This window comes from Arvicanthis niloticus, chromosome 11 (genome assembly GCF_011762505.2).
Source record: "Arvicanthis niloticus isolate mArvNil1 chromosome 11, mArvNil1.pat.X, whole genome shotgun sequence".
In the NCBI taxonomy this organism is placed as follows: Eukaryota; Metazoa; Chordata; class Mammalia; order Rodentia; family Muridae; genus Arvicanthis; species Arvicanthis niloticus.
Window position 1 is genome coordinate 78,426,712 of NC_047668.1, and position 23,705 is coordinate 78,450,416.

At 42.0% G+C, this 23,705-nt stretch overlaps 1 protein-coding gene and 1 long non-coding RNA gene across 4 annotated transcripts in view; one reads left to right on the forward strand and one right to left on the reverse strand.

Annotated features, from left to right (window-relative positions):
• Positions 1-5,756: 5,756 nt before the first annotated feature.
• LOC117717180 (uncharacterized) lies at positions 5,757-7,865 on the reverse strand. The gene is made up of 4 exons (XR_004607868.2): positions 7,725-7,865; positions 7,000-7,079; positions 6,486-6,575; positions 5,757-6,195 (listed from the first exon to the last, which is right to left on the reverse strand). It is a non-coding gene; the product is annotated as an uncharacterized LOC117717180 (long non-coding RNA).
• The window catches only part of Fbxo11 (F-box protein 11), a 73,487-nt gene continuing 57,377 nt past the window's right edge, over positions 7,596-23,705 (forward strand). For 2 of the 3 annotated variants that reach the window (XM_034514466.2, XM_034514467.2), the window contains exon 1: positions 7,596-7,987. In XM_034514466.2, the coding sequence (XP_034370357.2) occupies positions 7,738-7,987 (250 nt within the window). In that variant the 5' untranslated portion in view covers positions 7,596-7,737. Of the gene's footprint in view, positions 7,988-8,075; positions 8,361-23,705 lie in introns of those variants that run through there. The other variant, XM_034514468.2, reaches the window with a different exon arrangement.

Genomic DNA, 23,705 nt, shown 5'->3' on the forward strand with positions numbered 1-23,705 from the left:
CATGTACAGTAGTCAACTCTACAGTTCATTCTTACAGCCTTACAGCTGATTTTTCTGGGCTTTGTCCATTTCCAGAAAGAACTGGAGACTTTTTAAACTTCATGGTATGGCTGTCACGGCTGTTTTCTTTTCTAGAACTCTGTATTAACCTTGCTTCCAAGGCCTTCTTTCCTACAGTCTGGATGCACAGATTCCTAACTCTGAAGCTGGCTATTGCTTCAAAAGGCCATAATCTCAGGAACACAGTGGGGCTAGCATGGCCTCTGACATGAGCTCCTCTCCAAGCAGCCTGGTCCTTTCGGCTGTCAGAGCCTCCTGCTCTTCAGGGACCTGCCCACCACGGGCACTCATTTCTGCCCCTTTTGTTCTCCTGTCCCTTTTCTTTCTATCACAACTGTTCTCAATGGGGCTTAACTGTGGTTTCCCTCTCCTCCCTCCTCCATTCTTCCTTCCTTTCTCTTTTTCTTTTCTTTTTTGAAACAGGGTTTTGCTATGAAGCCTTGGTTTGCCTCTGCCTCCTGAGTGCCGCCTTGCTGGAATAAGTATTTAAATTCTGACCTGCTACTTAGGTTGGCCCAGTTCCTCCTCTAACACTAATAAACCTTCAACTGCTACCCCTCCCCCTTAGCCCTTTCTGCTTCTTGACCTACTGCTTCCACTCGTCCTAGGCAGCTCACCCTTTATCTACAGGATCCAACATTCAGGCATTGCTCTAGTGGAGAAACCCTTACTAGGAGGCTCCTCCCACCAGTTTCAAGTCATGTATGGCTCATGCCTAGAGTTGCCCTGCCTCTTTTGTGTTTTTCTTATATCTTGTTTTTTTTTTTTTTTCTTTTTTCTTTTTCTTTTTTTCTTTTTTTTTTTCTGAGACAGGGTTTCTCTGTATAGCCCTGGCTGTCCTGGAACTCACTCTGTAGACCAGGCTGGCCTCGAACTCAGAAATCCACCTGCCTCTGCCTCCCAAGTGCTGGGATTAAAGGCGTGCACCACCACTGCCCCGAATTTTTCTTATATCTTAAAAAAATTCTCACAGCATTTGTTTGCTAAGCACATTTCCTTACAAGAATACACCTGCTCCCTCCCTCCCCAGGTATATGTAGTCTTAACATTCACCACATAATGTGTGACATAAACTCACCAGCAGCAATGACAATAACGGCCAACCTGGAGTATGAGGTGGTATGGAGGCTAACATAGGCCAAGTCTCTGCAGCAGGTACTGGTTTAAGCATTTTATACACACTAACTTATTTAGTCCTCTGACAGTCTTTCAAAATAAGAATGTTATCAATGCCCCACACCCATTTTGCAGGTGTAAAAATGGCCCACAAGGCCCACAAAGGCCAAGGAATTTGCCCAAGGCCATTCATCCATTGACTACACTTCCTGGTGGGGGTTCTCCCTCACAACTACCCCTGCTTCTGGCGTTGCCCAGGCCTCCATGGGACATACTCAACATATTCAAGGACTTTGGTCTAGTCTTCTCAACATTTAGAAACTGGGTTCTCCCTTTAAAAGCAAAATATAAAGCTGTATAGTTATCAACCACAATGCACCCCAAATCTTGAGCATAATTAATTTCTTGTATTGTATTATTCTATTAAAGTTACTCTGCAATTCTTTAAAAATGACGTCTTGTATTAGAATCACTGGATCGTGGTTACCAGGCCTTCCCGTGTAGACATACATTTAAATTCTTGGTTTTGAGTTAATTTTCACTACCTGATAAAGTATTATCAGAGCTTGTACTAAAGAATGACTTTGTGTAGCTTAGTGAGATAAGCCATTCATACTCTAACATGGGTATTTTAAACAGAGCTGGTTATTCCTGTAGGGGAACTATATTCAGATCAAACTAATTTCTTAAGTGACATAAAAGGAGTGAGAGGCTTTGGGCGGCTTATGTAACTGGCTGAGTGCTGATGGCTTGGGACTAGATGGTGGCTGACAGGGAAAGAAGCTGAATCTTTAAAATGGCAGAAATTATAATTTTAAAAATTACAGTAAATATCACCTGCCAGGTATTAAAATGATTAAGGAGCTTATTTTCTACACTCCTATTGTGATAGGTTTCTTAAGCAAATAATTTTAAGTACACTAACCTGTTAAACACTAGTAATTAGTTGAGAAAAACAAACACAAATGTTCTTGAAGACAGAGCAAACCCTGAGGGAATTCAGTCCTCTGAAATTATCCTAAGTGTTACTCAAGTACTTCTGGAAGACTGATGCCCCAAATGAAAATCTCCTTTACTTTTTCTTCTACTTTCCATCACCTAACAACTTCTTCTGGAAAACAAAAGAAAAATCAACCAACCAACCAAGCAAACAAACAAAAACCCCCAAGGGGTTTGGCTCAATAGGAAAGAGTGTTTGCTGAACAAAATGAAACCAGAGTTTGACTCTCAGCATCCATGTAAATATCTGGGTCCACATGTACATGTGACTCTTGTGCTATGAGAGGTAGACATAGCAGCCAGAGCACTAGGGTTTGCTGGCCTCCAGCCTAGCTCCAGGAGCTGGGAGAGACCCTGCCTCAAAGGAATAGCGCACAGTTGAAGTCTGTCCACCCGAAGTCTTCCTCAGGCTTGTGTGTGCACGCTAGGTGGGCACAACATTCCTGCCCAGCCCCACATACAAACACAAAACAGGTTCTATCTCTCTGTAGTTCAGACTGTCCTGGAAATCAGTGTGTAGCTCATGATGGTCTTAAACTCACAGCAATCCTTCTGCCTCAGCTTCTTGAGTGTTGGAATTACAGTTGTGAGCCACCATACGCAGATCATTTACAATTGCTGTGGCAGCTGTCGGGATCACTTGCTAATGGACGTGGATCTGGTGGTGGATGAAAACCCTCTGGAATGTTTTGGGCTTTCCCCAGAAACATTCCATGTCTGTAATACCTGTGAATGGAAAGGCTGTTGGACTGGCAGGCTTTGTTACTAAGTAGTTAACGGGATATGGTTTTGTCATCTCTTGTCTCATTTTGCAGTCTGCTAAATACAGATATGAGATTAAATGGCCAAAGCCCACCCTAAAAACTCCACAATTTTAAGATGTCTCTGAACACTGTTGTACAAACAAGACTTAAGTTCATGAACTAAACTAAAAATATGTCTAAACCAGTGACATGGAAATAGGATATTTAAAAAAAAAATCTCTCAAAAGATCCATTATTGTTAAACTAATTTCTCTTTCACATTTCATCTAAGGAACAGAGCACTGCAGATGCATCTCAAGGAGGAGGGGCCTGTGGCCTCAGGACTGCAGGGGTGAAGGCAGGAAGGACAGAAGTTCAAGGCCAGCCTGAACCACAACATAGATTATATCTCCAAAAAGAAAAGAAAAAAAGAATGTAGTAAATAAGGAATGTTTCAAAAAAAAAAAAAAAAAAAAAAATCCATCCTTTGCAGCCTAGGAGGAAGAAGAAAGGGGCCAGGGAAGGCCTGGCCTACTTCCCATGCACTATCCTAGTGGGAAGAAAAGTTGGGAGTAGGAAGCTGACAGACAGATACACGTACCATAGGGAGAAGCTCAAGAGCCTAAGATGAGGGCTGTTTTTCTGGGCATGCCTGTCAAAAGGCTGAGGCTCTTTGAGTGTCTCTTTCAGCCTCAAAGCATGTTCCAGCTGACATAGAGACCGGCAGATGGTGGTCCAGTGAGGGTAAAGCAAGGACCCAGCCTCATGTAGGCCTACATGGGGTATTCAGGAAGTCCAGAAGTGATGGTGCATTTCAGTGAGAAGACAAAGTACCCTGAAGATGATCTGACCCTTGGAGACTTGAGTTCAGTACAAAGTACTGTGGGGGAGGGGAGAAAGGTGACAAATACCTCAAAATGAATTACAATAAAAGGAAATTACATAGTACCTCAAAAGAATAGAAATGACTAGTTTTACCTTTTTTTTATGCTCACTCCTGAGCATAAAAAAGGGCCATACTAGAGAACACCACCACAAGGGAAGACATTTGTGGCTTAGCCTCGTTTCCTCCTGACAAGTAAACTCCCCTACTCCTTAGTCACTGTGTTTATTAAAAAAGACAGTTCCTGGGCTGGCAGATGCCTTTAATATTTGGGAGACAGAAGTAGATGGATTTTTGTGAGTTCAAGAGCAGCCTGGTCTATATAGTGAGGGCCAGGTTATCTAAGACCACATAGTAGACTCTGTTTAGAAGGAAGGAGGGATGTTTCGTTTCTTAAAACACTTATTTTTATGTATTAGCAAAATGTTATAAAACGAGAAATGCTATGTTAGAAATACAGCATGTTACCCTTATTGGCCAGATAAATGTTATAGTTGGTTCAGAAATCTAGGATATGCAAAAGTCATCCTCTATAACGTACATAAACCTAAACCCTAAACATACTTTGGAATAAGCAAATTGTGAAACAAACTCTGAAAGATGGTAGTTATGTAGAAGATTGAGGAGTGTGGCCCTGGGACTAAAAACTATGAAAAATAGAGATGAATTTGGCCTTCTGAACCCACATGGCAGGAAAGAACCCACTCTTCCTGTAAGTTGTCCTTTGGCCTCCAGATCCATGCCATTGCACACGTGTCCACACAATACACATGTACACACACACAATAAATAAAAATGTAATAAAAAATTAGAGAAAAATAAGCTGGTTTCTTTATGCATCTGCACTTATTTCTATGAATAAATCTTCAATCCTACCACACCAAAATTAAAAATCATGGCTACATCAAAATAACCAATATGTATTTGAGTAGAATTTTTTTTTTTTTTTTTTTTTTTTTTTTGCTTTTCAAGATATGGTTTCTGTTTAACCTTGGCTGTCCTAGAACTAGCTCCGTATACCAGGCTTGCCTCAAACTCAGAGAAATTATGGGCTTGTGCCTCCTGTGTACTGGGATTAAAGGCATATGCCACTACTACCCAGCTAAAAAATTTTAATGTAATTAGAATTATGGACACAATTATAATATCCTATTTTTCAGACTTTTAAAACTCTTCCCTCAATGTTTATTCAGCCCAACCACAAATGTTTATTTTCACCCAGTTAACAACCATAACATTTTTAATATTATTTATTTTTGTATTTATTTGGGGATGGGGTCTTGTTATGCAGTTCAGGATAGCCTAGAACTTGCCATCCTTCTGCTTCGGCCTTCAGAAGTCTGTCAATATAGGCATGAGCTACTCATGCATGACTCAAGTTGTTTTATTTATTTATTTATTTATTTATTTATTTATTTATTTATTTTTTCGAGACAGGGTTTCTCTGTGTAGTCCTGGCTGTCCTGGCACTCACTCTGTAGACCAGGCTGGCCTCGAACTCAGAAATCCACCTGCCTCTGCCTCCCAAGTGCTGGGATTAAAGGCATGCACCACCACCGCCCGGCTATTGTTGTTTTAATAAAACAATTTTTTAAAGTTTATGTGTGAGTTTTGCCTGCATGCAAGTCTGTGCACCAAGTGCATGCCTGGTGCTTGCAGAGGCCAGAAGAGGGTGACAGATGCCCTGGAATTGGAGTTCTAGATGGTTGTGAGCTACCATGTGGTTGCTGGGATGAAGTGAGACCTCTGGAAGGACAGCCAGACCTCTTAAGGGATGAGCCATCTTTCTAGCCCCTCAGGATGTCTTTCAAATAGCTGTCTTCACATATAGGTTTTAAAAAGCTTATGAGTCTTTGAAAAAAATTACCCCAGTCTTTATTTATTTTCCTGATCAAAAATAAAGCATCTCAAAAATCACATGACCAAAAGAGAAAAAAAGAAAAGAAAAACAGCAATTGTACACCGTAGGATAAAGTTTTATTTAAATGGCAGATGTCTAACATCCAGAAGGGTAATTTGCCTGAAGTCACATAAGATATCTGGGGATCACATAGCACAATACCGGCTTACCTCTCCTTGTGCTTCTCCTAGAATTCACTTTTCTCCCTTTCGATCTTTTCTGAAGCTTTGTAATGTTTTATCTATCTTAAGCCTAGAAAGCAATCAGTGAAATTCAAGTAGAAAGTCACTGAAAGCTCCGAAAATGAGGGAATCCAGAGGTAAACTACCAGCTATGTAATAATGAGTAGTGAGCAGAGTACATCTTCAGTCATCATGACGGCGGCCAGGGAATAGAAACACATTTTCCTTGGGGAGAGATTGTGCTAAGGGAACCAGATACAGATATAAAAGAAAATTCCTCTTTGGGGTTTATCTTTGTTGACTTCGTGGGATCTAATAAAAAAAAAATCAAAAAACAAAAAAATGGTCAATTACAACCTCTGCCCATTTTTACTTTATTTCTTCCGGGACATTATGTAGACCACTTTTCCAAAAACCAAAGCAAACAAACTGGTTAAAGATCTAAAACATTCTGAAAGTTTGAGTGACAAAAGCCGGAACCGACTCCAAACTCAAGTTCTAAGCTGAGTCAAAGCAGATTTCTTAAGGTTTGCAAATACCCTCAGCTGGACTAAAGGGCACAGAGCTTGTAGCGCTCCCTACAGTTGAGAGTTTGAACCTACCGAGCACAGAAATCCGGAGTTACCAAAGACCGAGTCCCTCACTCCAAGTTCGGTTTAAGAAAACCAGGTGAAGGTTGGGGTGGAGGGAGGCTGAAACGGCAAAATGCAGGATTAATCACTTCTCCCAATTACATCAGCAGCCCCCGCCCTTTCTTCCGAGCACCTCCTCTCCTAGAACCTTCGCTACGCACTGCCGCTCCTTCGCCTACCCCTAGCTCCATTATATGCCCTGATACCTCCCCATTATCACCCGCCCCGCCGTACTCCCCCTTTCCTCTTTTCCTCCTCCTCCGCCAGGGAAGGAGGAAACCCGAGAGAGGAAACAGGGCGTTGGAGGAAGGGGCTTCGCGATAAGAGAGGAGACGCCATTGGCTCCGAGACTGTAGGGCGCTTCCCATTGGTCAAGCCGGGCCGGAATCCACGCCCCCTGTCCCCGCCCCTCCCTCCCCTCCCCCGCCGCTCCGCGGCCCTCCCCCGCGCCCCCCGGCCAGCCCCAAGGCGGGGAGGGACCCACTGGACTGGAGTGGAGGCTCCGACGGTGTCAATGGCTCCTCCTGCCACGGAGCAGCAGCAGCGGCGGCGGCGGCGCTGGGGCTGAGGAGGAAAGGTTCCTTTAAGGAGGAGGAACAACGACGCCTCCTTTTGCCCCTATCTCCTCCCTTTACACTCATTTCCCCTTCGCCGAGGGGGGGGGCGGAGGAGAGAGAAGAGGCCGAAGAAAGAGAAAATTGCTCGCAGGGCGCTCTTTCAGGGGGTGTGGGGGGAGGAAGAGGAACGGAGGAGCCGGGCGCCCCCCGCGCGCTCCCGCCCCGCTCGCCCTCTCCGAGATCGCCCGCCCGCCCACTCCCCCCGCCGCCGGAGACGCCGCTCGGGAGTCGGCGGGCCCGGCTCGTCTGCTCGGCCGCCGCCGCCGCGCTTCGCCTCGGGCTCCCCAGGCGGACGGACGCCCTTTCTTTCTTTCTCTTGCCCGGCCCGTCTTTCTGTCTGCGTCCCTCGCGGCCGCCCCGCCCGGCGGCCTCGGCCTTGCCCGTGCGCCAGGCCCGGCCGGCGGGCCTCGCTCGAGCTCCGGTTGTACCCCAGCCTCCCCGCGGACCCGGGGGGCTCACGCCCGGCCCGGGCCCTCGTCCCCGCGTCCCCGGCCGCCCCGCTCCTTCCCGCTCCCCACCCCCTTCCCCAGCCCCGGAGCTCGCGGTGCGTGTGCGCGTGAGTGTGTGTGTGTCCCTCCGCCAACGCCGCCACCTCAGCCCGGCAAATGAACTCCGTCCGAGCCGCCAACCGGAGACCCAGGCGAGTGTCGCGGCCGCGCCCGGTGCAGCAGCAACAGCAGCAGCAGCCCCCGCAGCAGCCGCCGCCGCAGCCGCCCCAGCAGCAGCAGCAGCCGCCGCCGCAGCCGCCCCAGCAGCAGCAGCAGCAGCAGCAGCCCCCGCCGCCACCGCAGCAGCAGCCCCCGCCGCCGCCACCGCCGCCTCCGCCTCAGGATCGGAACAACGCCGGCGAGAGGGGTAAGGCCGCGCTCGGGGCCCGGCCGCACCGGGCGGGCGGGAGGCCGGGCGGGGGCGGCGGCGGCGGCGCGCCCGGGGTGGGAGACGGAGGCCGAGCGGAGGCGGGTCCCACCGTGCCGCAGTGTTCGCCTGGGCCGGGCCGGGCCCGGCCTGGTCGGCAGGAAAAGCCGCGGCTGCGCGATTCGCCCGGGCTGCGGCTCAGGCCGCGCTTTGTTTGGTTTCGGGGCCGGCACCCTCGGTCCCCACCCCTCCTTGGGGCTTCCCGGCTGGCTCACCCACCCCACGGGAGACTGTTCGCGGCCGGGGGCGGGCAGAGGGTGGGATTTCCCCCCTTTCTGCCGCCTGGCTCGGTCTGGGCTCCCCCTTTCTCGTGGTAGGTGGGGGGACGGCTGGCAGCGTAGGGCGGTGAGGCTGGCCGGGGAACTTGTTTTCCCCTTCTCTGTGGGTTCCCCCTTGCCCTGGAGGAGGGGGAGAGGAGCGCCCGAGTGGTCCGCGGCGCGGCTAGGGAACTTGTGTGCCCTCCTCCAGGTCACGGGGCAGGGGGAGCAGCGATCCCTCTCCCAACCTCAAGATCTTTGCTGCGCAGTTTGCCTTTAGTTACAGAACCCCGGGAAAGAACCCGTTAAATCAATACCTTTAAATAAATAGATATAGATATCGGCCATTTCCAGCCCCCTCCCTTGTGTGCAGTGCAGTTACCCTTCCGCTGTGTTGTCCCCCCTTCTCCTCCCCACTACGCTACGGTGCTCCCCTCTATCTCCGGGTGGGTTTGAGCACCCCTGCCGTAGAACGGGCCCCTTGGGATCGTGTGTGTATCTGTATGTAGACACGCGCGCGCGCGCGCGTGTGTGTTGTGACCAAGGCCTAGTGAAATGTGTCATTTGGACCCAACTGTGCTGCGCTGTCTGGTAACCACCATTGTCTAAGGGCTGAGGCTCCCTGGGGTTGGATTCTTGCTTTAGCAAAAAATAATGTTCGTTTTTGCTTGGATAATGTGCTTATGTGGAGAGGTTTGTGAGATGAGAGTGTTGCACCTTGATCTCCAAACATAACTAGTCTCTTTATTAATGAGCTGCTTGCAGCAGAGAGTGTAAGTCAGCACGGTATTTTGTGTATGGTTGTTTTAAGGAGAACTGTTAGGAGACATTTTGCGTGTTTTGGTTGGCGGATTAAGGCTAATTTTTACATGCGTTGCGTTGGTTGTCACACCTCCTTTGATTAAGGAGACTGCCTGTTAAGTATAATTTTAAAAATTGTAATTCTTTAACTGTATGTGATCAAAATATTTATCAGATGGAGGAAATAGTTAGAAAAACAGTTTAAAAGGTTTGCATTAGTCACTGTTACAATAGTGTTTGAGAAAGTAGTTGGCTGTATGTTATTTGAGAGATGTTTCAAACCAGCTAGAGGTCTTTTGCAACATGGTTGGTAAAAATGTTTTAATGATTCTTTGATACATGTGCCAATTTTTGACAAGTTAATTTTCTCATGTTACCTTTCACTTAGATGTACCGGAGTTGTCCCGTGTTCGTTCAGATTACCAGGTTTTGTAGAATTGACACAGGGAAAACAAGCAAAATTGAAATGTTAATGAAGTGTTTAGTGCTAAGGATTCTGTCCTCTTAGTAAGTCTTTTTAAGATGTTCTGATTGTTAGAAGCAGATCATCCAAAGTGTCAGTCAAACTCAATTCATTCCCATTGTGTATTTTTAAGTGTTTATTCTGCATTCCTGTTTCACCACTTGCTATGATTCCCACTCTACTTGAGGTAGACCCTGGGCATTTTCTTCATTTATTCTAAATTATTAGTTACCAGAGTCTATTTCTGCTTGCATCTTCATCATTGATAGTCACATGACAGAGTGTCAGTTTTTTTTTTTTTTTTTTTAAATTGTTGTTCAAAAGCTGACAAAGATGTTCTTGAATTGTGGTTTCATTATGTACTTACCCACTGGCAAGTAATGTGCACTCTAGGGTTGTTGCTCTATAGTAGCTAGTAGAACTGTTCTGGAGGTTCAGTGTTGGCACAGATCGGATAAGAACTTGCTGATTAGCCTTTAGGGAGAATAGTGTGAATCTTTCCAAGGGCAACTAAATGGCCTTAAAAATGAATAAACATTAAAATGAATTAAGAATAAAATAATGAAGATTTTGCTAGGCTTGTGGAAGAATATTCTTTAAAAGATTAGCATTCTTACTACATTTTTAAATGTACATTTCATATATGGATTGGAGCCACCTAAAGGTAGCTTTTCTCTCAAAAGTTTTAGAGGGTATATAGTGTGTTTTTAGTTTGAGAAAATTCTATTATTAATACTTGTTTATGAGTATACTGCAATATTCTTACAAGGGGGCAGCAAGCTGGTTCAGTGGGTAAAAGCGCTTGTCACCAAGCCTAATGACCTGTCTCTGAGTGTTCTATCCCTGAGATCCATGTGGTGGAAGGAGAGAACCAACTCCCTTAGGTGATTTTCTGACTTTATACACCATCCTACACATACACACATTAAATAAATGAATAATAAGATTTTAAATGGTTTTATAAGGAAGTTAAGGAACTAAAACTAATGTGTTTGTGGTTATTTTTTTTTTAAGTCTTGATAAATATGTAATTCCTATATTAGTCTTGGTTCGAGTTATGTAATGGTTTAGATAACTCTTCAGGTAGTATGTCAAAGTGAGAATTGCAATTTTTAGACAAATGTAGTTCAATCTGTGTATAAAATAGACTTTATGAACTTGTATTTTAAGCTTTTTAATTATAATACGGTAAAGACTTATAATTTTCAAACAAAAATTATTTCAGATTTTTTTAGTTGTCTCTTTATCCATAAGTTAATTAGAATAAAAGATGTTTGGCAATGGTATTGAATATTTGTCTACAAATAATGTGCATTTCTCTGTTTGTACACATACACACATTTTTCCCCTCTATGTAGTAACCAGGGTTTGAAGTACAGTAGAAACTTGGGCGGGATCTTAGCAGAATTCTGTGCCACTTACCTAGAGGATTTCTATGAGGCTACACTGGGAGAAGATGCCCAAGTGCTTCTGGGGAAATTCTCATGCAATCTGTGATGGTTTAGAACTGCACACTAACACAGGATTTTTGTTTTAGTCTGAAAGTTTTTACTTTGAGATTTCACATACTACTAGAAACTAGAAGAAAAAAAATTGTGTTTTATGTAGTCACAATTGGATAATATATTCCATGATTTAATAAAATTGGAAAATATTTGGGTTGGATTTTGTTTTGTTCATATATTTTATTTATTTACTTACTTAGAGACAAGGTTTTGTAGCTCTGACTGGCATGGGACTCACTGTGTAGACCAGGCTGGCCTCCTGCTTACAGAGACCTACTTGCTGCTGTCTCTGGAGTGTTGGGACTAAAGACATGCACTGCCAAGCCTGGTGGCTATATCTTATGTCTTTAATGTACATATTTATGGGTACTTTGTTTTAGTACGTGGATACATCATGTGTAAAGTTCAGATCAGAGTAAGGCATGTCTCTCCTTGAATATGTATAATTTCTTTTTGATTAAAAACATGCAGAATCCTTTCTTGTAGCCTTTTTGACGTATATAATACTTAATTGTTTTCTGGCGTCACCCTACTATAACAGTACTTAGTTCTTTTCTTTAAACTTTAACACTGTGCTGACCCACCTTCCCTCATCCTTCACGTCAACTTTCCTCAACATGTGGTATCACTAATTGTGTTTCCAGCATCAATGAGATCAACGTTTGAAGTTCCACATATCCATTTGTCTTTCTGTGCTTGGCTTTTTTCACTTAACATCATAAAATGACAGAATTCGTTGATTTTTCTACCTAAAAAATGTGTGTATTTCCCTTTTCTTCATCAATTGATAGGTTTTTGAGTTGTTTCCATTTCCTGACTGTTAAGAACAGTAAACAAGGCAGTGTAGTTTTAACATACTGAATTCATTTCCTTTGGTTATACATGGATATTCTAAATTCTAAAAGGATTTAGCTTTTGTAACCTGTCTCATAGAATTCAGTCTCTTTATTCTTAGGATTTATGTTTTTACTCTTTTACTTTCTAGAAATATAGGGAAAAAAAAACTTCAGATGTGCTATAGATATTGTAACCAGTAGGGCCTTTTTCTTTTCGTTCTTTTATTACTCCCTTCTCTCTCTCTCTCTCTCTCTGTGTGTGTGTGTGTGAGAGAGAGAAAGAGAGAATGTATATTTGTCTGTATATGGGTTATGTACATGTATGAGTGCAGAAGAAGGTATCAGATCCTTAGGAGTAGGTACAGGTAGTTATGAGCACCCTTGACATGGGTGCTGGGTTTAGAACTTGGGTTCTAAGAGGTGAGCCATCTCCCTAGGCCTTTTTTTTTTTTTTTTTTTTTTTAATAAGGTGCCACTACATAGTCCTGGCAGGCCTGGAACTCACAGATAGCTGTCCGCCTCTGCTCTCAAGCACTGGGATTAAGGGTGTGTGCTACCATCCCTGGCTTCTTAGTTTCTTGTCTGTTGCTGTGATAAGTCATGATGGTCAAGGCAACTTATAAAAGAGTTTATTTGGGGCTTACAGTTTCAGAGGGTTAGAGTCCATGACAGTCATGGTGGGTAATATTGCAGCAGGCAAGTAGAACAGTAAGTAGCTGAGTGCTTACATCTTGTTCAACAAACACCAGTCAGAGAAACTGGGAATGGTGTGGGATTTTCAAACCTCAAAGCTAGGACCCGTGACATATTTCCTCCAACAAGACCCTACTTCCTATTCCCATAAACAGTTCCACCAACAAAGACCAAGCATTCAAACATGAGCCTGTGGGAGGCTTTCTAATTCAAACCAACATACCTGGTTAACCAGTAATTTTTTTTTAGATGCTTTTTTTTTTTAAACTAAATATGATTGACCATTATAATCTCAGCTGTTGGGAGGCAGACACAGGATCATGATTTGTAGGCTAGCCTGGGCTACAAAGCAAGACTCAAAAAATAGTTAATACGTATGTACAGTTTAAAATTAAATTCCCTTTTTAATAAATATTTTTATTTATTTGGCTGTTCATGTGTCTGTGGTGTATAAGGCCAGGGGAGTGTCATGTCACCTGGAGTTAGAAAAACAGGTAGTTGTGAACTTCCTGATGCTGGGAATAGATCTCAGGTCTTCTTCAAGAAGAATATGTGCTCTTTGCCACTGAGCCATCCATCCAGCTCTCAGTGTGTCTTTTTTGGATGTGCTGTCACTTACTGAATTCTGCTTGGAATCCATTACCACTCTTCATAGCTTCTTCATCATGATGTCATTGTAATAAGAGAATCTGAGTTAGGTAAATATTATTTACATAGAAATTTCTGAAAGTAAGGAGAATTTCTTATATGTGGGAAAAGAACATGACTGTTTTAGGTGCTATTTTTTTAATATTTGTTTGTTTGTTTGTTTTTCTGAGGCAGAGTTTCTAACCTTGGCCTGGAACTCACTCTGTATACCAATCTGGCCTCAAACTCAGAGTCTGCCTGCCTCCACCTCCTGAGTGCTGGGATCAAACCACCATTCTTCCTAGGCCTGAAAATTTAACTATAAGGTATTCAAATGTTCTAATGCCATATACTAATAGAGGTTGCTATTTATGATCTGAAATGATTTCATAGTACAAAAATTTAGTCTTTATTTTCATACTTGTGGAATGAAAAGTCCATATGACTGTGGACTTTAGGCATTTTTAAACTTGTTGGAATAATTTAGTGCATACAGTATTACCTAACATGTCTCTTGATAGTGCAGGCTCTGTTATGTAGTAGTAAGTTCTGCTGGTAATGCCTCAAGACTGTCATTGTGGTACTGTTTTGTTTTTGGTTTGTTGGTTCGTGCTTCCTTTTTTCCCCCTTTCCTTTTTCTTTTCCTTTTTTCTTTCCTTCCCCTCTCCTTCCTTTTCCCCTCCTTTTCTTTTCATTTTTTCTTTACTTTTTCCTCTCCTCTCCTCTCCTCTCCTTTCCTTTCTTTCGATACTCCTTGAAATTTTGGGAAAGCCAAGGAAAGGCAAGAACCACCATCATATGCTCTCTTAATAGTGAGGGTCTGCCTTCCATACCTTAGATTTGGCAGAGTTCAGGTCTCATCCTGGAGTGTCCTGGGGGAGGAGGGGGCCTACCTCTAAAACCCTATACCAAAATCTGGGTCCTAAAGTCCTTGTACCAAATCTGCATGTAACTGGTATATGTCCTGCCTTAGACAGCAAGTGGTCTCTGGATTACTCACTGTAGTACAGGTGCTGTGCAACTTGTAACACTGTCTTACGGGACTGTGAAGAACGGGCTTGCATACATGACAGCTTTGCCGTCTAGATGCAACTTCCCTTCAAACAGTTCTGTCTGTCCTGTTTTTGAGATAGCCAGAGCTAATAGAGAACCTAACACGGAACTTATGTAGGCTAGTCATTTGGGGACTTAATTTTTTTTCTTAATGCTGTAAATATCTTAGGTCCTTGCATGGTATTGTATGCCTTTAATGTTCAGAAAGCAGAGGCAGGGTGATCTTGGGGTTCCAGGCCAGCCAGAGTTATAGTGACACCATGTCTTTTTAATAACAAAACAGAAAACAAAGAAGGAAGGAAAATAATCAGCCTCTGGGTTATTCCAGTATAAGATATTGACTTCCTGTTTCTGTGTTACTAATAAGGGACTCTTATTTTGTATAGATACTGTTGTACCTATCTCTGAAGCATTCGGATTTTTCACTTACTTTTTAGCTTGCATATATTCTAAATAATGCATATTAGAATATGAGATTGGTGGCAAGGTGGTCCTCCCCAAATTGCATTTGTTGTCCACTGGAAACAAAATCATGGACACAGATATAAAGGTGTGGCAGATAGGCAGTATAATGCTAAGAACCTAGCTGTTAGAAGGTGTGATGCTGTACTTAAATAAAGTCCTAAAGTCTTTGAAGAGAGATGAGCACTTAGACTATACAGAAGTGTAATAAAAAGATGCAGACAACCTAGCTTCTGGTAATTGTTCAGTAATGACAGCTCTTGGAAACTTAAAAGAGGGGCGGGGGAGGGGGTTCTGATCAGTTGTGCCCAAAATTAAACCTGGAAAAGTAAGTGTCCATGAGACCTTAAAGACTTTGGAAGAGTCATATGTTTTGATCTAAATGACTTGGTGTTAGTGCAACAACACTGGTATTTTTTTTTAAAGCTATTCTGGATTTTGTTTTTTAAAGAAAATAGATATATTTTACACATGTTTTGCCTGTATGTATGTTTGTGTTTGCTTGGTGCCCATGAAGGTCAAAAGAGGGCATTGGATCTCCTAGAATTAAAGTTAAAGATGGTTGTGGGTCACAGTGTGGGTGCTGGACATCGAACGTGGGTCCTCTGCAAGAGCAGAAAGCGCTCTTAACCATTGAGCCATCTCTCCAGCCCCAGTAACACTGATTTTTAATTGTAAATACTTTATCTTAAATAGTGCATCGAATTAATTTTTAGCTGGTATTATTATTGCTTTTAGATCTGTATTTGCATGTAGATGTGTGCACATGACTGGAGGTTCTCACTGAGCCCAGAAGTTTAGGTCTCTTTGAGGTGGATTTAACAGCCAGTTGTAAACCTCCTGATATGGGTGCTGGAAATCGAACTCTCAGAGAGAGCAGCAAGTGTTCTTAACCACTGAGCTGTCTCTCCAGGACCTGGTTGGCTTTGTTTGTTTTGTTGTTTATTTTATTTTTTTTTTAGTAGGAAGCAAGAAATAGGTATTGATCCATAAACATTTACTCTCTGCTGTACACTGACCTATGGCAGCCACGTTAATCATACTATCATTTAATCATTCAGCAAGTCTGGAAAAGTACATTTTATTCCTTTTCAACAAAACAACAATTTCTATGCATAAAAAGTAGCAAAAAAAGAATATCTAAATTGATTTATGTCACTGACTCCATATAAAGAGAGGTGCCAGAACATGTTTGGTTGAATGTCTGCATCATATTCAAAGTTGAGATTAACCTAGCCCATGCAGCAGATTTGATCTTTATCCAAGTTAATCTGCTTTTGGAGATGGGTACATTAGTTTGGTACCATTAAAGAGTCATGTGACTTCACATTTTCCAAATAGCCTGATCATAGTTTCACCTCACTTGTAACTAGTTAGGAAGGCTCTGCTCTGATTGAACACCACAGTGGTTTTGTTTTTTCCTAGCATGTTGATAATAACACTAGCAACTATTGTACAAAGAAGGGTAGATTTGCTCTGAATTACTCATAACTTAAGAGTAAAGGATGGTAAGTCATTTTAGTTCATGGTTGTAGGTGGGTAATAACAAAATATTACATTTTTCTTTTTTATTTGTATAAAAGTTTTGCTGCATGCATGTATCTGCACCTTGTGTGCATCTGTGAATGCGTTTGAGCTCCTGGGACTCTAACTCAGGGTCCTCTCTCTGTAAGAACATCAGGTTATCTTAACTGTGGAGCCTCCTCTCTAGCCCAGACTACAGTTGGTTTTTTGTTTTTTGTTTTTTTTGTTTTTTTCAAGTGTAAACATTTGAGTAGAAATAAAGTTAAGAACTTGTGCTTTAGCCAGGCAGTGGTGGTGCACGCCTTTAATCCCAGCACTTGGGAGGCAGAGGCAGGTGGATTTCTGAGTTCGAGGCCAGCCTGGTCTACTGAGTGAGTTCTAGGACAAAAAAAACAAAACAAAACAAAACAAAATAAAACAACTTGTGCTTTAAATTATTTTTCAATAATGTTAATCTTAGTTTTACTTTCTCCTGATTGAACCAACACTTGTTTTCCAGATGGTTGAGTTGGATTGTGGCAAAATCTATGTTGAAGGTTTTCCTCTGGTCTGGAATTAACTGGCCACCAATGTGGTTCAGCCCTTGGTGTTACTTCTTTAGTAGCTTAACCATCTGAGTTGAATTGTATACGTCTGCTAGTTCTCCAACTCTGCTTGGGTGTGGATGGCTTTTTGCTTGGAGTTCAGAAGTTATGAAAATTTATTTTTATGCATAATAATTGATTTAAATCTTGTACCTATTTTATATATACATATATATATATAACATATTGCATACATATAGGAACATGTTGTTTTTAAGAATCTATAATCTGGAGCTGGAGAGATGGCTCAGTGGTTAAGAGCACTGGCTGTTCCTCCAGAGGACCTGAGTTCAGTTCCCAGTGTACACACACAGAGATGCATATACAGTGGTTCACAACTATCTGTAACTCAGGTTCCAGGGTATCTAATACATTCTTCTAGTCTCCCAGGCCATCATGCATGCATGTGGTATACAAACATATATTCAGGCAAAACACCAATACACATAATAATAATAAAAGAAAAATTAATTCTTAAAGGAAGAATATAAAATCTTTTTACTCACTTTTTTTAAAGTTTATTTTTATTTTGTGTGTATGAAGGTTTACATGTTTGTGTATGTGTGTACTGTCTGCATACGTGTTTCCCAAGGAGGCCAGAAGAAAGTGTTGGATCACCTGAAACTGGAGTTGTAAGCTGTCATGTGGTACTGGGAGCTGAATCCTGATCCTTTAAAAGAGCAACAAGTGTTTTTAACACCTGAGCCATCTCCCTGGCTCCTCACTTGCTATATTTTGAGGTGGACAGAATTAGTATATACATGTCACTAGTAATTTATTTCTTCCCACATGACTGGCCATACACCTTTTTGAAAAGAGAGAGAAAACAAAACATAAGACCCACTTTAAAAGGTGAGGTTAAGCTGAGTGTGGTGGTGCAGGAGCTGAACACTCAGGAGGCAGGAGCAGAATCTTTGAGTTCTAGGACAGCCTGGTCTACAGAGTGAGTTTGAGGACAGCCAGGGCTACGCAGAGAAACCCTGTCTTCCAAAAATGCAAAAAAAAAAAAAAAAAAGGAAAGATAAGGTCAATCTCTCTTACGAATAAGGAGTAGGAGTCTTAACGACCTTGCACCTTCCAACTAAGAAAGATCAGAGACTTGTTTGAGGTGGAAATAAAAGACTGTTTTTGAAATGTTTTAACAAATTGATTTTATAGTATAAGAAATTCTGTAAATGTTTATTTCTTTTTACAAAATTAGGTATATGTTAACATAGCCACTAAATTACACTTTACAGTTGTGTGTGGATGACTGATAATGCTCTGAAGGCATTTGCGTTTTTAAGAATCTTAAGTACTGAGAACTTTAATATTTTAGGCCCAGGTTAAAGAAGAAAGTGAAATTCGGTGACTTGGGGGAGGGGAAAGCAGAAAAGTTTTTTGCAAGCAGCACATTCTGCACACGGCTTTTCCTAATGTACTTCTGACTTCAAGTTTCTTAGGGTTCCCTCTCTGGTTTTGGTTTGAGGATTAGGACTGACGTAGATTTGGAAAAGGTTGAAGTGTAGTACATATGGATGAGTCATTAGAATCAGTGAAGGACATTTGGATCATAGAGTTTGTTTTATACACACAAGTGTGTGTATACATTACAGAAGTGATTTTTGCTAAATAAGGTTTGCAATCAAAGTATTCATGGAACTGTGTAACCAACACATAGACCAAGACATACATTGTAGGCAACCTGGAAGTCCCTTAAGCCCTCTGTTACTGCTCTCAGCTCTTTCCTTCAGTCCCTTGAATGAGTTGCACATGTTTTTAACTTTATGTAAACAAAATCACCTGTGTGCACTCCTTCTCCTGTCCACTTGCCTTTAGTAATTGTGGCCCTCATCCGTGTCAGTGGACTGTGACGTGAGCTTGTTCATGCTTATACAGTATTACATTGTTTAAATATGCTACAACTTACCCATGCGGTTTACACTTGAACTTTGAGATGCACATAGACATTGTCTTTATGTTTAGATGTCATTGAGCACTATAGGTGTATAATTTAGTGCACACATGTCCACGATCTTTTTGAGTTTTATATCAACATATATTACTGTATTTACCCAAAGAAATTTACAAGAAACGAAAGATAGGACACTTTGAAGACATGTGAACCTGGTTTCTCATGATTATGTCACTATTTGACTTGTTGTTGTTGTTGTTTTTGGTTTTTCGAGATAGGGTTTCTCTGTGTAGCCCTGGTTGTCCTGGAACTCACTCTGTAGACCAGGCTGGCCTCGAACTCAGAAATCCGCCTGCCTCTGCCTCCCAAGTGCTGGGATTAAAGGCCACCACTACCTGGCTTACTTTGACATTTCAATTTGGGGCAAATAATCCCAACAAATAATGGAAGAAACTGCCATGTCCTCTGTTTTCATTTTTGCAGATAGTCATGTTAGTATTAAGTAGGGTTTTATGCCTAGGTTATGCCATAGACATGTGCATATAGCATTTGTGCTTGTTCCCCACCACCCTTTTCTTTCCTTCCTCCTACTCCTCCATCACCATCACCATACCACCATCACTATCATCATCACCATCATTATCGCGGGTCAGGGATCAGTATGAACCTGGCTTACCCATGACCTCTTGGGCTCAAGCAGTCCTACTTAAGTAGCTGGGGTTTAACATGTGCACCACTGTGTCTACTTTCTAAGTGTCTCCATACATGTGCACTTTTGTGTGTGAGTGTGGGTGCATGCATGCTATAGCATATGTGTGGAGGTCAGAGGACATTCCTGGGTGTCAGTCCTCACCTCCCACCTTGTTTGAGATAGTGTCTTTCTTTTGTTGTTTTCCCATTTGTCCAAACTAGGTGGCTTGCAAGCGTTGGGGACTGGCTTGTCTCCACCTCCATTTTCCTGCAGGAATGCTGGGATTCCAGATGTTCTGGGTACTTGTCCAGCTTTCACGTGGATTCTGGGAATTGGAACTCAGACCTTCACAATGATATAGCAAGTACTTTTACCCACTAAGCTATCTTTCTAGCCCATAAGAAGTAATATTGTCAGTACTTCAAAATTTACCTATCAGCGCCTGAAATCTCATCTATTCAGGACACTGAGACAGGAGGATTATAAATTTAAGGTCAGTCTGGGCAATTTAGGGAGTTTCTGTCTAAAAATAAAACTTTGAAAAGAGAATTGGAGATGTATCTCATTAGTCTTGAGTTCAATTTTACCCATGAAAATAAATATTCTTCATGATTCCCTCATCAATTACAGGTTAACTGATTTCAAGGAAGACATCTTTTCATATTTAGGAATTTTTAAATGTTTCAGACTTGGACATGTAATTTTTGAGTATTCAAGGACTAAAGCTACTGAAGTGGTCCAAAGTATTTTTCTTTCTACGTGTAAGCATCTGAGTCCTTTTAAGCTTATCCTTTTTAATGGCTTTAAAGTATCTTGCATTGGACAGGTGCCACATGTAGAGACAGGAGGATTATGAGTTCAAGACCAGCAGCCTAGGCACAGAAGAATTGAGTTCCAGGCTAACGTGGACTGTATAGTGAGAACCGAGAGATTGTTTGTTTGTTTGTTTGTTTTTTTAAAAAAACCCAAGGTGGCCCTGGTTGACCTGGTATTCCCTATATAGATAACAGTGGTTGGGCTCATAGAGATCTGCCTGCTTTCCTAGTTAGTGCTGGGATTAAAGGTGTGCTTTGTCACACCTAGCAAAAAAACTATTCTCTGGTTTTCTGCTCATTCTTAATTGCTCTTTATTGTCTTATAGTCTTTATATACTAATTATAAAAACTTGGGGCTGAAGTAATGGTTCAGTGGTTAGGAACACTGGCTGTTTTTCCAGAGGTGCCCTGGGTTTGATTTTCGGCACTCAAAACGGTGGCTCATCCATCTGTAACTCCAATTCTAGGGGATCAGATACCTACTCTGGCCTCTGGGCACCAGACATGCACAATGTGCAAAGACATACATGTAAGCAAAGGACCCATATACATGAAATAAATAAATGCTTTAAAAACATTTTTTTTAAAGAATTGTAAACTTTGACAGAGTACATGAGGCATATTTTGCTATTTGTTTTCTAGTCTTTGACTGTATCATTCCTAACATATAGAAAAGGTTGAAAATGAGCATCCTTGGTAAGTTCTCAAGTAAAAGCTGTGCTCAAGTGACTTCTCAGCTTGTGTTTCTTAAGATACAGATGTCCCCTGAGAATGACAGGCCAGGCTTTGTTAAGGAGCTGCTTGCTTGAAATGGATGACATGGTACCTCAGATTCTGAAGGAAGAGGAGAAGTTTGGTATTTTAAGTCTGCTGTTAGTATTTGCCAGTCTATGTTGAGGTTGTCTTTCCTGTGCAGATTAGAGAAGATTGCTACCTTCCTTTCCTTATCATCTGCATTGTTTGTTTGAAACAGGGTTTTTGTGTTTGTCCTGGAACTCAGTCTGTAGACTAGGCTGGCCTCAGAGATCTACCTGCTTCTGCCTCTCACAAGTGCTGGGAATCAGAGTTGTTCACCACCACCACCACCACCACCACCACCACCACCACCACCACCACCACCATGTAACCTAACAAATTTCAGGGTGGTTTTTTTTTTTTTTTTTTTTTTTTTTTTTTTTTTTTTTGTACGTTGTTTTTAAAAGTTACTACCCTCTCTGGGCAGTGGTGGCGCATGCCTTTAATCCCAGCACTTGGGAGGCAGAGGAAGGAGGATCTCTAGTTCCAGGGAAGCCTGGGCTATACAGAGAAACCCTGTCTTAACACCCCCCCCCCCCCCCCCCGCCAAAGTTACTATCCTAAGGATGCAGCTACAGAGTTGGTTCACTCATTTTATTGTCGTGGTGGTGTCCTTTTATTACAACTTCTTTGCCCTTATCTAGGAATTAAAGGTAGGATGTATGGGAAATAATAATTTAAAAAAAGAAAAAGGCACCATCCCGCACTATACACAGCTACTTTCTGCCCAGGTGGGCAGTCTCGCGCTAGCCATCTCTTGCCTAGCCCCAGTCGGTGGTCTTCCCAGCTCTGGTTTGCCTGCCTCAGAGCCACTTCTACCTTCTCAACCATCTACCCCCTGCGGCCAGTTGTCACAAATCCCCTTAACCCAGTAAATCATTTTTTTGTTTTTTTGAGACAGGGTTTCTTTGTGTAGTCCTGGCTGTCCTGGAACTCACTCTGTAGACCAGGCTGGTCTCGAACTCAGAAATCCGCCTGCCTCTGCCTGCCTCCCAAGTGCTGGGATTAAAGGCGTGCGCCACCACCGCCCGGCAAATCAAAACTCTTGAAGCTTATAATTAATCCGTCAGATTTATATATCAATAAATTCTCAATTCACAAGATGCCCACACAATAATTTCAGAGCCAGTTGATAATGATACAAGCTGCTCACCTAGATTAGACAAGTTATCCTAATTTATCCTTTTATGATATATTCATAGCTACCTGTGGCTATTGAAAGCCATTTGGAATCCGGATCATCTTGCTCTTCCTCTGTATTCCTTCTCTTCCTGTCCCTGTCTCTTTCTTTGAAACTTGTAGCTCTGCCTCCCCTTTTCCTGTCCAATCACAGGTTTCTTGTATTAATATTTAAATTAATTGGGGGGAAATTCTGCTACAGTAGGAAGATGGGTTTAATTAAATTGTATGTTGCTAGAGTCTAAACAGCTCTCAACTGCAGAGATAAATCAACACTAGAAGGTTTCTCATAGGTGAAGTAGTAGTTAGCTCCCAGGGTGCCTTTATGGAGCTTTCTGATTTTACAGGAAACCTATACTCTATTTCTGAGTTATGATTTGAAACCTTATCTGGAATCTCTGAGAATTGAAAAACTAAGTTGGGAAAAACTGGATGTCAGGAGCTTGAATGACTTTAAAAGTCTGATTTTAGATGGCCATAAAAATTGGCATCTCTATTGTATGCATGTTTTAACAGGGAGATAGAGACTGGAAGCAGCCTTCCTGAGTTGGTAAATGTCGGAAAGGTTTGGATGAGAAACTAGGTAAGAAGTTAGGATGGTTTTTGTTGTTGTTCTTCTTTCTCTTTTTCTTCTTTCTTTCTTTCTTTCTTTCTTTCTTTCTTTCTTTCTTTCTTTCTTTCTTTCTTTCTTTTTTTTAAAGATTTATTTATTTAGCTGGGCAGTGGTAGCACACGCCTTTATTCCCCAGCACTTGGGAGGCAGAGGCAGGCAGATCTCTGAGTTCCAGGACAGCCAGGACTACACAGAGAAAGAAACCCTGTCTCGAAAAAACAAAACAAAAAAGATGTATTTATTTTATGTATATGAGTACACCATTGCTGTCTTCAGACAGACCAGAAGAGAGCATCAGATCCCATTATAGAAGGTTGTGAGCCACCATATGGTTACTGGGAATTGAACTCAGGACCTCTAGAAGAACAGTTAGTGCTCTTATAACTGCCGAGCCATCTCTCCAGCCCTTTATTTATTTTTTCAAGTAGTGTGTGTATATCAACAGACATAAAGTTTCATGGAGATCTGTGAATTGTCTGCACAGGTCAAAACAACAACAAAGCTCACATTAAGTGATTGTGACCAAATAGAAGAAACTAGTTAGAAAGTTGTGGTTTAGTAGGTTTTGTTTTGTTTTTGAGACAGGTTCTCTCTATATAGCTGGATCTGATTGTGAAACTCCTTTGTAGACCATGCTGGCCTAGAACTCAAAAAGATCCTTCTGCCTTTATGCCTTTTGAGTGTACCATAGCACCTGGGCAGTGTTTTTGATTATGATATGAAGTCACTACTTGGTTAATAATGTAATCCTCAATGTAATTCTTTTGAAATTAGAAAAAAGTTTAAAACTTTTTCTCAGTACACTTAAATTTATTAATTGTTAACGGTTTTGGTATAACCACAGTAACTTTACAGTGACAATTGGC